The 14,566-nt window shown below is 40.8% G+C and overlaps 1 protein-coding gene across 1 annotated transcript; it reads left to right on the top strand.

Annotated features, from left to right (window-relative positions):
- The first annotated feature begins 10,552 nt into the window (after window positions 1-10,552).
- Window positions 10,553-14,316, top strand: LOC107822177 (uncharacterized). Its single transcript, XM_075220805.1, has 4 exons — window positions 10,553-11,427; window positions 11,487-11,582; window positions 12,658-12,898; window positions 13,489-14,316. Exons 1-4 carry the CDS (start codon window positions 10,553-10,555, stop codon window positions 14,314-14,316), a joined length of 2,040 nt encoding a protein of 679 aa, XP_075076906.1.
- The last annotated feature ends 250 nt before the right edge of the window (window positions 14,317-14,566 follow it).

The following is a 14,566-nucleotide window of genomic DNA, read 5'->3' as shown; positions in this document are numbered from 1 at the left end:
AAAATCATCAATCTCTCTCTAATTTCTTCTATAATTGCTACTATTGCTTACTTTTCTTGTTACAATTTGTGAAAAAATTGTGAAGTTGGTGAATTGAAGTCTTCAAGTCTTCAATGATAATCAATTTTCAACAAGTTGTTCGTCAATTCAGTAAACTCGTTCCAACTCTTAATTTTTAATATTATAGTTTTGTTTGTTTTATTTATTTTCTATTATTTGATTAATTAAGATGGCTTCTTTAAAAAAAATTGGTAAAAATAAAGGAAAATCCAAGAATGGCGAATCTAGTGGACAATCTGTTCCTCCTCCACTGCCCCCGGCTCCCGACCCAAACCCCATAGACTTCCTACACCTGTTATTCTTGATAGCGATAATAGTTTATTACAATTTACTGAGAGTCATGTTTGGCATAATGTTGGAGCTGGTGAATAATTAGACCATGAATTAATGAATGCTCTTTATTCTAATCAACTATTGATGAAAATGATGATGAGGAAATAGATTTTGATGAAACTCAACCGGATGACGATACACCACTAGTCCTACTCCTAAAGTTAACCTAACTAATGATAATCCAAATGATGTCCCGTCTGATACTCCTATTACTGCCTCTGCTTTTTCTAAACAATTTACCAAACGGACAGAAACATCTATTGTTTGGCCATTTTTACTCAACTAATTCCACAAAATAAGGCTAAGTGTAAAACTTGTAGTAAGGAGTTAGCTTTTAAATATTTTGAGAGAGGGAGGGGAGGGGGGACGGGAACTTTGGCTAGACACATATTGATACACCCTCAAGATAAAGTCAAATATCTTCGTATGAAAGCTTTGGCCGAGGGGACAAGTGTACCTAATCCTAGTCAGGCTGACCCTAGTACTAGGTCAAATCAATTTCAATCGGGAATTAACACTGTTACTGGTGGTATTTTATATTATGATCCAAAAAAAGATCGGGAAGAATTGGCAAAAATGGTTACTGTTATGTGCTTACCCTATAGTTTTCCTTCTGACCCTCACTTTGTGCATTATATTAGAATTTTTTTTAATCCTACTTATAAAGATTTTTCTCGCACAACCGTAAAGAGTGATATTTATAAATATAAACATTAATATGAACAATATTGTCACCAATCCTCGGGGAGCGCGACCGGCGCGCAACCGAGCGAACCCGGTCGAGCAAGCCTATCCAGCCTTTCCTACCCAACTCATTCAAAATCCGAAGAACTAATGCATCACCAATTATTAAACACGGGAGAGAGAGTTGTTATATAAATGCATATATGCTGCTAGTTAAATTTTCACTTAAATACAACATGCCATAGTTAAGTTTCCAAAAGTACATACAGTTGACAATCTAGTGGAGAAAAGTTTCAAAATACAATGCGATCTAATGACCAAGACGACCCCGGTACCCATACATAACCCACATAAACGTCTACGGAGGCTCTAAGGATACAAAAGACTAATATGACAATGCCGGCAATAAGACCCCGGCTAAACCTCAAAATATGAAAATTCATACAAAAGAAGAACTACAAAAAGCCTGGGAGAAATGGGGGCTCACCAAGACTGCTGTGAAGAGAGAGAAAAAGAGCACCATTATCTGCGATTGACGCTATCAGCAACGGAACCACCTACATCCATTCAATGATGTAGCGCCCCCGGCAAAAGGGACGTTAGTGCTGTCGAATAGTACTAGTATGTAAGGCAAACACAATTCTTAATACGATGAATAGTGAACAATGGAAGGCAGATATAACATTAGCAAGTACTTCACAGGATTACAAGGAAACACAAAACAAGGTTCACATAGTTCCGGTTAAGTCTTTCCATTTCTTTAGGTTAATACTCTTTAGTGCCAAGTGCCAAAACCCATAATGCCACCGTGATTTTACACGGAGTCCGGTCTCGTCCCGACCGGCTAAGCCATCCCAAGTGAGACATAGCCAAATCCACAATGATAATCAAAAATCCAATGTAAATGCCACCATGTGTACATCATGACATCCGATCTCAGCCCGATTGGATAATCCATCTCACTTGGGACATAACCTCTTTCAATTATTCCTTAGTTCACATTTCTTTTCATTTTTCCATTACATGGCACAACACAACTTTTTTATTAATTAATTCTTGGCACTTGGATACGTTTTTATAATTCAATTCTTTCCCTTATTTATTCGTTCATAGCTTCATTGTCCATGTCGATAAGGCTATCATATAAGGCATGCACACATAAGAAAAGAAAAGAACATTTGGAGAACATAATCACATTTTCAACTATCATGATTTCAGAGTAAACACATAGAACAATTTTGGAACAAAAATCTGTCAACCCAACACATTAATGCAATCCATCTAGTATGATCAATCCGGAACTCACGCCAACTATTCGGACACCAAGAGTTCAACACTAAGAAGAAGAGGGTTAGCCATACATACCTCAATAGAGCTTTTCTTAAATTCTTACGATAATTCCGGAACTCTTAGCCACTTCGATCTATTTTATGAGAATTACAAGTTGAACAAAAAATTAGAGAGATGATCAAGATTCTAGCTCACTTGAGCATACTCTCAAGCACTAAGTGTGCATTATGAATTTTAAAGTCTTTTTGTGAAAAATTCTATCATCCTACACCCCATTTGTTACATTCTTAGTTCACAATCTCCCCATACCTTTTTATCATACATGCATTCAAGACAATCAATTTTTATACCCATGAACCCATTTGTTAATTACTTATTTTGGTAGGAATTTCGAAATCAAAGGTTAGAGCACAAGTTCTTGCCTCTTAGGACGAATGCCTAGTAACTTTTCTTGATAATCTTCAAGGATTTGGGCAAGGATTGAGTAGAGGCTTGGTGAGGATCACTTTCTCCCTCTAGAACTCTTTCTCTCACTCTAAATGTAGTAGAAATTAGCTCAAGAGGATCTAATGGGGTGTTTTTAATAGAATGAGGTCGGGTTTTAAAAATTGGAAAATAGGAGCCCCGACTCAATCTGTGGTCGTATAACTGATATGCGGCCCGCAAAAGGGATCGCAAAAGTGGCCCTCAAGATCTGGATACTCTGCCTGGGTATGCGACCAATATGCGGTCTGCATACTTGCTCTGCGGTCGCATAGTGCACTGCAGAACTGCCCTATGCAAAAATCCCAAGGAGGTTATGTGACGACTATGCAGCCTGCATATCGATTATGCGATCGCATAATTGGCCGCATAGTTGTACTCAAATTGGCCAACATACTGACTCACTCTGCAGCAGATATGTGGGCATTGTTATTATGCGACCGCATAATAGGCCGCAGAAACGTGCTCCTCTGAAAAATATTTTTGCTTAACTTTTTCATGCACAGATCAATCCAAAAAGTCCGAACACATATTCTTAACTTGGCACAAAATTTTGGATAAAAATTCTACGGTGCCTTACAAATATTTGCGCTATTTATTTACTCATATAAATTGTCATGTTGCTATTACAACAGTTATTGGTAGAAGTGGTAATGACTGTGATTACCTTACTGTTACCAGACATTGGATTGATGAAGATTGGATAATGCAAAAGTACATTATTGCTTATAGAATAATTAATTCACGTCACACAAGGCAGTTTATTGCTAGCACAATTACTGATATTTTGTAGATATTTTTGCATTAGTGATAAAATTATGTCAGTTTCAATGGATAATGCTACTAGTAACACAAATATTGTAGCCTTGCTTACCACTACACTAAGTCCTGTATTTAGTAATATTCTTTATGTTAGATGTATTTGTCATATTTACCATTTAATTGTGGGTAATTGTATGAGAATTTTAAATATTGAAATCGAAAAGTTTAAAATGGTTCTTAACTTGCTTTTTTATTCAAACTGTCGAAGTAGACTTAGAGAATATTTTAAAAGATGCGATGAATTTGGCCTAAGAGAAAGAAAGGTTCCTAAACCTTGTCCAATTAAATGGAATTACATGTATGAAGGATTAGTTGTTGCATATGAATATAGAAGCCCCATAAACTCAATGTTTAATGCTCATGTAAGTGATGATGATGGGCACCTTACTAATGCGGATTGGGATAATGTTAAAATGCTTGTAGATTTTTTAGAAAAATTTCATATTGCTATAAATGAATTTTTTGGGCAATATTATCCTACTATTTCTAACTGTTTAGTTTATATTGCAGAACTTGCAAATTTGTTTGCTTATTTTTCAGAGGGTGCGAAAATTTATAAACTTGCTATTGATTCTATGAGAAAAAAACTTAAAATATTTTTTTCCCCTATGCCCCCTATTTGTGGTGTTGCTGCCTTGTTAAATCCTACTACGAAATTAGGAGATCCTCAATTTTGGTATTAAACTGTTTATAATGGTTTAGCACTTGAAGATGAGGAGTTGTCTAAACTTCCGGAAGCAATAGCCTCAATTAGAATAAATGCTCACACTATTTATAATGCTTATCAAGTTGCATTAGATCATGCTAGACCAAATGTTCCAACTCCTTCTTCTTCTGATTCTCAATCATCTAAAAAAACTGTGGGAGTAAGAGCACTTAGTGCTTGGGCGGAGTTCAGGGGTTCACAAAGTTCTACTACTAGTGATTTTTTCAACTAAATGAGCTTGAAGTTTATTTGTCACAAGGAATTGAGAAAGTGAATCCTGACGGCTCCTTTAATATTTTGAAATGGTGGAAGGACAAAGAAAATACTTTCCGGTTCTTTCAAGGATGGCCCGAGATATTTTAACTATTCAAACTTCAACAGTGGCATCGGAGAGCGCTTTCAGTCAAGCAAGACTTCAACTCGGTGATTATAGAGTATCTATGAGGGAGAGCTTGGAAAAATCAGTACTTTTCAGAGATAGGATCCGTTCGGAAAGAGAAAATTTTGGACTTGCTGAATCACAACCAAAGGTAGATGAAGCTTACGAAGAAATGCTAGCTGAACTCGGAGGATTCTGCTTCGCCCGAAAGCGGTGATGATCAAGCTTCGTTTTTGCCACCACCAACTGAAATTCCTCCAGACCTTAATGGATTTATAAAGTTTGTAAGAGATACCATGTAACTTCTATGAACAAAAATTAGTATGTATTGTGTAACTTGTATTTTGGCACATCTTGATTAGTTTCTTTTTCTTCTCAATGGTGGTATTAGCATGTGACGACCCGACCAGTCGTCTCATGAGTTACCGCTCTATTTTCCCCATTTTTGCTTCTTTATGCTTTGTCTACCCGTTTTATGAGGTATCAAGTTGGTCGGATCGAATCCGAAATGATTTTGGTAAGGTTTGAGACACTTGGTCACTTTTAAAGAAAGTTAAGTTGGAAAAGTCATCTGGATGTTGACTTATGTGTTAGAGGGCTCGGATGTGAGTTCCGATGGTTCGGTTAGCTTTGGGAGGTTATTTGGGACTTAGGAATGTGATCGGAATGGGTTTTGGAGGGTAGGAGTAGAATTAGGCTTGAATTGACGAAGTTGATATTTGACGATTTTTGGTTGGTAGGTGAGATTTTGATATATGGATCGGAATGGAATTCCGAAGTTTCAGTAGCTTCATTATGTCATTTTGGACGTGTGTGCAAAATTTCAGATCATTCGGACGTGGTTTGGTTGGGTTTTTGATCAAAAGCGGAATTCGGAAGAATTTTAGAAAATTTGGCTTGAATCCGATGTGTTTTGGGTGATTTGATGTTATTTGAGGTGTTTTGATGATTGGAACAAGTTTGAATAAGGTTTTAGAATATGTTTGTGTCTTTGGTTGAGGTCCCGGGGGCCTCGGGTGAGTTTCGGGTGGTCGATCGGATCATTTTGAAGTTGAGAAAATTGTAGAAGTTGCAGGTTTAGCTGTTGCAGAATTTTGCCCTTCGCGATCGCGTAGGGAATCTCGCGATCGCGTAGAAGCTTTTGAGGAGGCCGTCCAGTTGTTCTTCGCATTCGCGAAGGTTGGCTTGCGATCGCATAGAGTGGAGAGGTTATTCATCGCGAACACGGGAAGGTGGTTGCGTTCGCATAGAGTTAAATGGACCTGGGGTCATGGCTGGATTTTTGTTCATTGCGAACGCAAAGGGATGTCCGCGATCGCGTAGAGTTAGTCTCCTGGGCATTGCGTTCGCAGGGCTTTTGATACGTTCGCGTAGAGTAATTTTGGGGAGCTGAGTTTTTGTGCTTCGCGATCGCGATGAAAGAATTAATGCCTGGGTAGAAGGTTTTTAAACTCGTCTTGTCCACGATTTTGGGACTTATTTCCTCCATAGTTGGCCATTTTTAGAGCTTTTTGAAGGAGATTGAAGAGGGATTCAAGGGGAAATAATTGGAGGTAAGATTCTCTAACTTAAAACTTGATTATTATGTGAATTCCACCTAGAAAATCATGGAACTTAAGCTAAATATTGAAGAAACTGGGGCTTGGAAATTTGGACTTTTGGTTGGGGATTTGGAGGACCATTTGGGGTCGGATTTGAGAACTTTTGATTTGTATGAACTCGCGGGGAGTTAAGGAATCTATTGATGTGAAAATTATTGAATTCTGAGACGTGGGCCCGGGGGTCAGGTTTTGGTAATTTCGGGATTTGTGCTAATTATTGATTGTTTTCGCTTGTACTTCGTTCCCTTAGCATATTTTGACGTCCTCGTTCTAACTTTTGATAGATTCGATGCGCGTGGAGGCCGATTCGAGGGGCAAAGGCATTGTGAGCTAGAGATCTGACCGGTTCGAGGTGAGTAATGATTGTAAATGATGTTAAACCCCGGATTTGCACATCGTAGTGCTATATTGAGGTGAGGCACACGCTGGATGACGAGCGTGAGGTCGTGTACTCTTGGGGATTGTGACTTAGTCCATCCCGAATGACTATTTTACTGCGTATTTGACTGAAATATATTTGCTATCATTATGATTTGGGCTGAATGCCATATTTGGGCTTCGTGCCAACTATTTGAACCCTTCGGCGATTTCTATTGACATTTCCTCACTGTTTTGACTATATACTTGAACTTAGTCATGTTATTTTCCATTGTTTTTGTACTTAGCCATGTTTACTCAGTTTTAATACTTAAATGATATTTTAAATGATGTTTTGGGCATAGAAACATTGTTTTACTATAACCCGAGTGGCTTGTGAGGATTTTTGACTGAGTAAGGCCGAGGGCCTATGTCGTGAGGAGACATTTGATACTGATTATGAGGCCGAGGGCCTGAGATATGTACGCCACGAGGTGACTTGATTGATATGAGGACGAGGGCCTAGTGATGATGCCACAAGGTGGCTTGATATTGCGCTTGGGCCGTAAAGGGCCCCTCCAGGAGTCTGTATACCCCCAGTGAGCGCGGGTACCTGATAGTAGGCTATATAGTTGATATTTACACCTTAATATGACCATACTTTGTTGTTGTTTTATAGATATATTTCCAACAAAATGCTCTAAATAGTGTTCTTTTGTTTAGCAAGGAATATTATATGAGAGGAAGCAACATGGAGTGTTTTGGGGGCGATAATGTGAAGAAAAACGCCCACTCAAGAAGTACCTGAACATCAAGAAGCATAAATGGTCCGGGCAAGAAGGTCACCGCGACTGCGGTGAACCGCGACAGATTAATTCAAGGAGGCAGAAAGCTCAGCGTTCACCGTGGTCGACCGTGGTTGGCCGCGACCGCGGTGAACTGTTCAATCGCTGGAAGTTGTGGACCAAAGTGTAATTTCGGGAAAACTTTTGTAAAACCCCTATAAGCTTTAGACATTCGCCCAACTGAAAAAAAGAGGCTAATTTTAGACTACTTTTGGAGGAAGAACAAGTGTGAGAAGATCAACCAAACATTAGAGTTCTTCTATCTCTTTTTGATTCTTGCAATTTTACATTATGAACAATTTAGTAGTTCTTCCTTATTTTGTTATGAGTAGCTAAAAAATTATCTAGGGTTGATGGAACCAATTGTTGGTTGAAGTTTTTTAGTCAAGTTGTTATAATCGAGCCGGATTTATGATATGATTGTTCAACTATGTTTTGTATAGTGATTAATTGAATGGGCCCTTGATTAATCGTGTCTAATCACCTTATATTGCTTGAGAAAGAATATTGGGTTAGATAGCTGTTGAACAACACCACTTTTGGGTAATTGAAGAGATTCATTACTTGAACTTAAAAGTGGGTTTAGAGATAACAAAACTTTGGTGGGATAATCTAGAGTTGTATTCCTATAGTCAGCTAGAGTAGTTCGAGAGAATGCTCTAGTAAATTATCGTAGTTGATCGAGAGGTAATTACGATAGCCCATAACTCTTAATCTTCATAGAGTATTACGACGAAATTATAGCGGAAGAGTCAAGACCTAAACTAGCAATTGGTGAAATCACTGCCCTAGACCTTTTTACCATTGAATTATCTTTGTTTTAGCTTATTGTTGTTTTTAATAAGTAGTTGAAGTCGTTAAACAAAAACCCATTCTTTATTGATCAAAAATCTTGCATCTAGAGATTGATTGAGTTGATAATAACATTGTTGGAAAGTGTAATAGATAGGTTAGTTCCCTGAGGATTCGATTCCGAACTTAAAACCGAATTATATTTGAAGCGACCGCTTTGTCTTTTAAAAGACATAGTTGGGCATTATCAAATTTTGGCGTCGTTGCCGGGGAACTAACGGTGTTATTTATTACAACTTAGAAGTAGTGTTAAAAATTATTAGTTCAAATCAAATTTCAAAGGTGCTAAACAAATTTTCATTGAAATTCTAACGTTTGAACTCTTGTGGAATTTATGTGTATGCCTAGAAATTCTTTGAGGACTGGATAACTGCTTGAAGGACTTTCAGACCCCGATAAAACATTCAGGGCATTAAACCGTGCCAATAGGAGGATCTAACAATCACAACAACCACCTCAGCTTGACCTTGACATGGGTGACGTAGAGAACGTCAACGGAAACATCAGGGACGAGCAAGCTGACCCAAAATGTCAGAGTGGTGGCACCTCTTGTGCCCGAAACTGCACTTTATGACTGGGCTCAACCCACAACTGACAACCTGGCAAAGTGGAGACATTCTAGATCACCAACAACATGCTGCATCTACTGCAAAATAAGGGATTGTTCTCCGGGTCACACATTGAAGACCCTAAGCAACATTTGAAAAATTTTCTGTCAATTTGTGTGACTCAAAGGTAGCCAAATGTGACCCCAAAAGCTATCAAGCTATTACTGTTCCCGTTCTCTGTGACTGGAGAAGCTTAGACTTGGCTGAATTCGCTCCCAGTCAATTCCATTGTCACATGGGAGGAATTAGTAAAGCAGTTTTTGAATAAATTCTACCCACCCAACAAGACTGCAAGGCAGATTGATGAAATATTACAGTACAAGAAGCAACCGATGGAGACCTTGCAAGAAACTTGGGAAAGATTTAAAGGGATGCTGGTGAAGTGTCCTCACCATGGCATTCAAGACCAGATGCTTGGCCAGAGATTCTACATGGGATTAGCTGACAATCTAAAGTCCAATGTGGATGATTCTGCTGGAAGTGCATTTTTGAGTAAGACATTCACTGAGTGCAAGGTCCTTCTGGACAAGATGTCCTAGAACTTAGGGTGGATGACTAGAGGTACAACACTGGCACCCATAGTGCATTCAGTGCCTCTTGACCCAAATAATTCGCAGACAGAGAACATGGCCACACTTCTAACACAGATGAGTATTTTGACAAAGAAGATAGATGAGATGGGTACCAAACAGGTGCATATTATTGATACGACAAATGGAGGACTGTGTACACCCTGTGTTAATCAGTCCTACGTGTGTTCATGGAGCGGAGAAGGCAAAAATCAAGGGGCAAGGGAAGATATGAATTATGTTAACAACTTTGGTGGTCAGAGATAAGGAGGACAACAGTGGAGACCTACACCAAATCAGCAATACAGACCCAACATGCCTCAGCCTGGGAGCATGCAAGCTCACGGCCAATTGGTGCCATACCACCAGAGACAACAAGGCTACCCACAAAAGAACCAGCAACAGTTGACATATCAGCCACCTTATCAATAGCAAGATAACAACATGGTAGAGATTAGGGGGATGCTCCAGCAACTCATTGTGACAAACGGTAAGATGCAAGAAAAGTTGGTAGTACATGATTCAACTATAAAGAACATTGAAACTCAGTTGGGGGCAGTTATCTATGGCTTTGAACAATGGCCCCCACAGAACATTGCCAGCGGATACAAACATTAACCCTAAGGAGCAAAACCCGAATCAGCTAATGGCAGTAAGTCTTTGGAATGGGAGAGATTTAGACAAAGAGCAGGAGGTTGCACAAGCCAACAAGGAGACTACACCAGCCACTCCAACTCCACTAGAGGTAGATGAACCAACAAATCTGGCTGAAGTGGTAGTTGAACAGGGTCAAGATGAAAAGAGTAAGGCTAAGGTAAATGAACAAGCTGCAGAACAGGTGGTGCCTCTTGTTCCATAGAACCCAACAGAGAGAAGCCAGCAAGCAGTTCACAAAGGGTGATACCTGCACCATTCCCTCAAAGATTGGTAAAACAAAAGAAGGAAGATCGATACAAGAATTTCATGGAGATGTTGTGTCAAATTCAGTTGAATATTCCTTTGATGGATGCCTTGAGGGAGATGCCAGGTTACGCAAAGATGATGAAAGACCTAATGTCACGGAAGTTTGATTTTCAGGATCTATCCACAGTGACTCTGACGCAGACCTGCAGCGCAGTAGTGACCAGACCAATGGCTCAAAAGATGTCCGACCCAAGTAGTTTCACTATTCCTTGCACAATTGGGAGTTACGCCTTTGCAAAGGCATTATGTGATTTGGGAGCCAGCATAAATTTGATGTCGTTGGCTGTATACACCAAACTGGGCATTGGCAGAGCTAGACCGACTTCGATACTGCTGCAGCTGGCCGACCGCATGGTAAAAAGACCTACTGGGATTCTTGATGAAGTATTGGTGCAAGTGGGGAAGTTCGTGTTCCCTGCAGACTTTGTTATTCTGGATTGTCAGGTAGATGAGGAGATACCTATCATTTTAGGTAGGCCATTTTTGGCCACTGGGAGAGCCCTGATTGATTGTGAGACTGGGGAATTAAAAATGAGACTGAACGATGAAGAAGTCATATTCAATGTTCAGCATTCCATGAGGAGACCCAGTGAGTATGCGAATTGCTCTCTAGTGGAGGTAGTGGATGTGATCCTGCAAGAAGATAATGTGACCCTGACTGCTAAGGATCCATTGGAGGCATGTCTAATAAATTTAAAAGAAATGGATGGTGAAGGGTTGGCTAGGTGGGTTATGGCACTGGAAGGACAAGAATTTTGGAAAAGGGAACCTCAGTTCGAGTCCCTTGAGTTAGAGAAAAGAGCTACACCCCCAGCAAAGCCATCGGTAGAGGAACCACCCAAGTTGGAGCTGAAGCTACTCCCAGCTCACCTCAGGTACGTTTTCTTAGGTCCCGATTCTACATTGCCTATGATTATATCATCCGGTTTGTTAGATATGCAGGTAGAACAGCTCTTACAGGTACTGCAGGAAAGCAAGACTACCATTGGCTGGACTATGGCAGATATAAAGGGTATCAGCCCAGCCTTCTGTATGCATAAGATTCTCTTGGAAGAAGGGCACAAACCTTCCAAAGAACATCAACGAAGGCTGAACCCGAACATGAAGGAGGTAGTAAAGAAGGAAGTGATCAAATGGTTAGATGCAGGAATCATCTTCCCCATCTCAGATAGCAATTGGGTTAGCCCTGTCCAATGTGTACCGAAAAAGGGGGGAATGACTGTTGTGCAAAACGAGAACAATGAGTTGATCTCAACTCGTACAGTCACGGGATGGCGGATTTGCATGGATTACCGAAAATTGAACACAACCACCCGGAAGGACCACTTTCCCTTACCTTTCATTGACCAAATGTTGGACAGGCTGGCCGGGCGCTCGCACTTCTGTTTCTTGGATGGTTATTTAGGGTACAACCAGATATCCATAGCCCCCGAAGATAGAGAGAAAACATCCTTCACTTGTCTATATGGCATCTTCGCCTTTCGGAGAATGCCTTTTGGGCTATGTAAAGCACCGGCGACAATTCAACGGTGCATGTTAGCCATTTTCACAGACATGGTGGAGGATATTATAGAGGTCTTTATGGATGATTTCTCCGTGGTGGGAGATTCATTCGAGGACTATCTTCACAACTTAAGAAGAATGCTCAAAAGATGTGTGGAGACAAATTTAGTGTTAAATTGGAAAAAGTGCCATTTTATGGTAGAGGAAGGGATAGTCCTGGGACACCGAGTGTCCGGTAAGGGAATTGAGGTCGACCATGCCAAGGTGGATGTGATTGAAAAACTACCACCGCCCACTTCGGTCAAGGCGGTGAGAAGTTTCCTTGGACACGCCGGGTTCTACAGGTGATTCATCAAAGATTTCTCCAAAATTGCTAACCCATTATGCAAACTCCTTGAAAAGGATCACCCTTTTGTGTTTTCTAATAAATGCAGGTTGGCATTTGAGGAGCTGAAGAAGAGATTGGTGACTACACCCATCATTGTTGCACCCAACTGGGAGCAACCGTTTGAGTTCATGTGCGACGCTAGTGACTACGCCATAGGAGCAGTCTTGGGGCAGCGACAGGGTAAACTGATGCACCCGATTTATTATGCAATCAGAACACTGAGCGGTGCACAACTCAATTACACTGTGACGGAAAAGGAGATGATGGCTGTTGTTTTTGCATTCGACAAATTCAGGTCATACTTGATTGGCTCGAAAGTTATTGTTTATACTGACCATGCAGCAATTAGGTATCTGATAGAAAAGAAAGAGTCAAAACCACGCTTGATTCGCTGGGTTCTTCTGTTACAAGAATTTGATCTGGAAATACGTGACCTAAAAGGGACAGAGAACCAAGTAGCTGACCACCTCTCAAGGTTGGAAGGAGCTGAAAAGAAGGTAGAGGTTGAGGATATAACAGTGACATTTCCGGATGAACAATTACTGGCAATGACAATGGAGGAGGCACCTTGGTATACTGATATTGCTAATTATTTAGCAAGTGGCATTGTACCTTATGAACTCTCCTCAATTCAAAAGAAAAAGTTCTTCCGTGATTGTTGATATTATTATTGGGATGAACCTCTATTGTTCAAAATATGTGTAGATAACATGATCCGGCGGTGTATCCCCGAGAGAGATCAACATTCTATTTTGCAGGCTTGCCATGCTTCACCATATGGTGGGCACTTTGGAGGAATTCGGACAGCAGCGAAGGTGTTGAAGTCAGGCTTATACTGACCTACTCTGTTCAAGGATGCTCATGTCTGGGTCAAAAGCTGCGATGAATGCCAAAGAACTGGCAACATATCTCGTAGACACGAGATGCCAATGACCACAATTCAAGAGGTGGAGATTTTTGACATGTGGGGGTTGACTTCATGGGACCATTCGTCAGCTCGTATGGTAATAAGTACATATTGGTAGCAGTTGACTATGTCTCCAAGTGGGTCGAAGCAGTGGCTCTCCCGACCAATGATGCTAAGGGGGTACTAGGCTTTTTAAAGAAGAATATTTTCACGCGTTTTGGTACCCCAAGAGCTATACTCAGTGATGGCGGGACCCATTTCTGCCATAGAGCATTCGCACGACTGCTGGAAAAATATGGAGTTCGGCATAAGGTGACCACCCCGTACCACCCACAATCAAGCGGGCAAGTTGAAGTGTTCAACATGGAGATTAAAAGTGTCCTTACAAAGACAGTGAATGCAACAAGGACTGACTGGGTAAAGAAATTGGATGACACATTGTGGGCATACCGCACAGCCTTCAAAACCCCTATTGGGATGTCACCGTACAAGTTGGTGTTTGGTAAGGCATGCCATCTCCCAGTTGAGCTAGAGCATAAAGCACTTTGGGCATTGCGACAGTTGAACTTAGACATGGAAACAACAGGCACTAACAGAGTCACAGGACTATATGAGCTCGAGGAATTCAGGTTCCAGGCCTTTGAGAGTGCTAGATTATACAAAGAAAGGATGAAGTTAATGCATGATAAGCACATCTTGGATCGAAACTTCAAACCCGGAGATCGAGTGTTGTTATACAACTCGAGATTGAGATTGTTCCCAGGTAAGTTAAAATCCCGATGGTCAGGGCCCTTCAAAGTGGTGCAATTATTTTTAAGTGGAGATGTAGAGATTGAATCAGAAGATAGGACAAACAAGTTCACAGTAAATGGGCAAAGGTTGAAACATTACCTTGGCATGTCTGATGAAAAAGGGGATAGAGTGGTAATCACTTTGGGAGAGCCCCAGTACGCGGATGAGGAGTGATGGTCAAATGCTGGCGTCGTGCCGCGACGTTAAATCAGGCGCTGTGTGGAAGGCAACCCACGAGTGTGTTAATTAGGTAATTAAAAAAAAATGCACCCAGCACCGCGACCGAGGCAAACCGCGGTGGGAGGTAAACATTCTGCCTCGGTTTTTTAATCCCACCACGACCGCGGTGGACCGCGGTAAACCGCAGTGAGGCGTAAACTTTCTGCCTCAGATTTTCCAACTCACCGCGACCGCGATGGACCGC

The sequence above is a fragment of the Nicotiana tabacum genome, chromosome 8 (assembly GCF_000715075.1).
Source record: "Nicotiana tabacum cultivar K326 chromosome 8, ASM71507v2, whole genome shotgun sequence".
Taxonomy (NCBI): domain Eukaryota; kingdom Viridiplantae; phylum Streptophyta; class Magnoliopsida; order Solanales; family Solanaceae; genus Nicotiana; species Nicotiana tabacum.
The sequence above is the reverse complement of the archived record's forward strand: the minus strand, read 5'-3'. Positions and strand labels throughout refer to the sequence as shown.

Coding starts and splice junctions, on each gene's coding strand:
- LOC107822177 (XM_075220805.1), top strand. CDS start 10,553: ATGGAGATGTTGTGTCAAATTCAGTTGAATATTCCTTTGATGGATGCC. Junction 11,428..11,486: donor CTACTCCCAGCTCACCTCAG/GTACGTTTTCTT, acceptor CCGGTTTGTTAG/ATATGCAGGTAGAACAGCTC. Junction 11,583..12,657: donor GGGTATCAGCCCAGCCTTCT/GTATGCATAAGA, acceptor TTATGCAATCAG/AACACTGAGCGGTGCACAAC.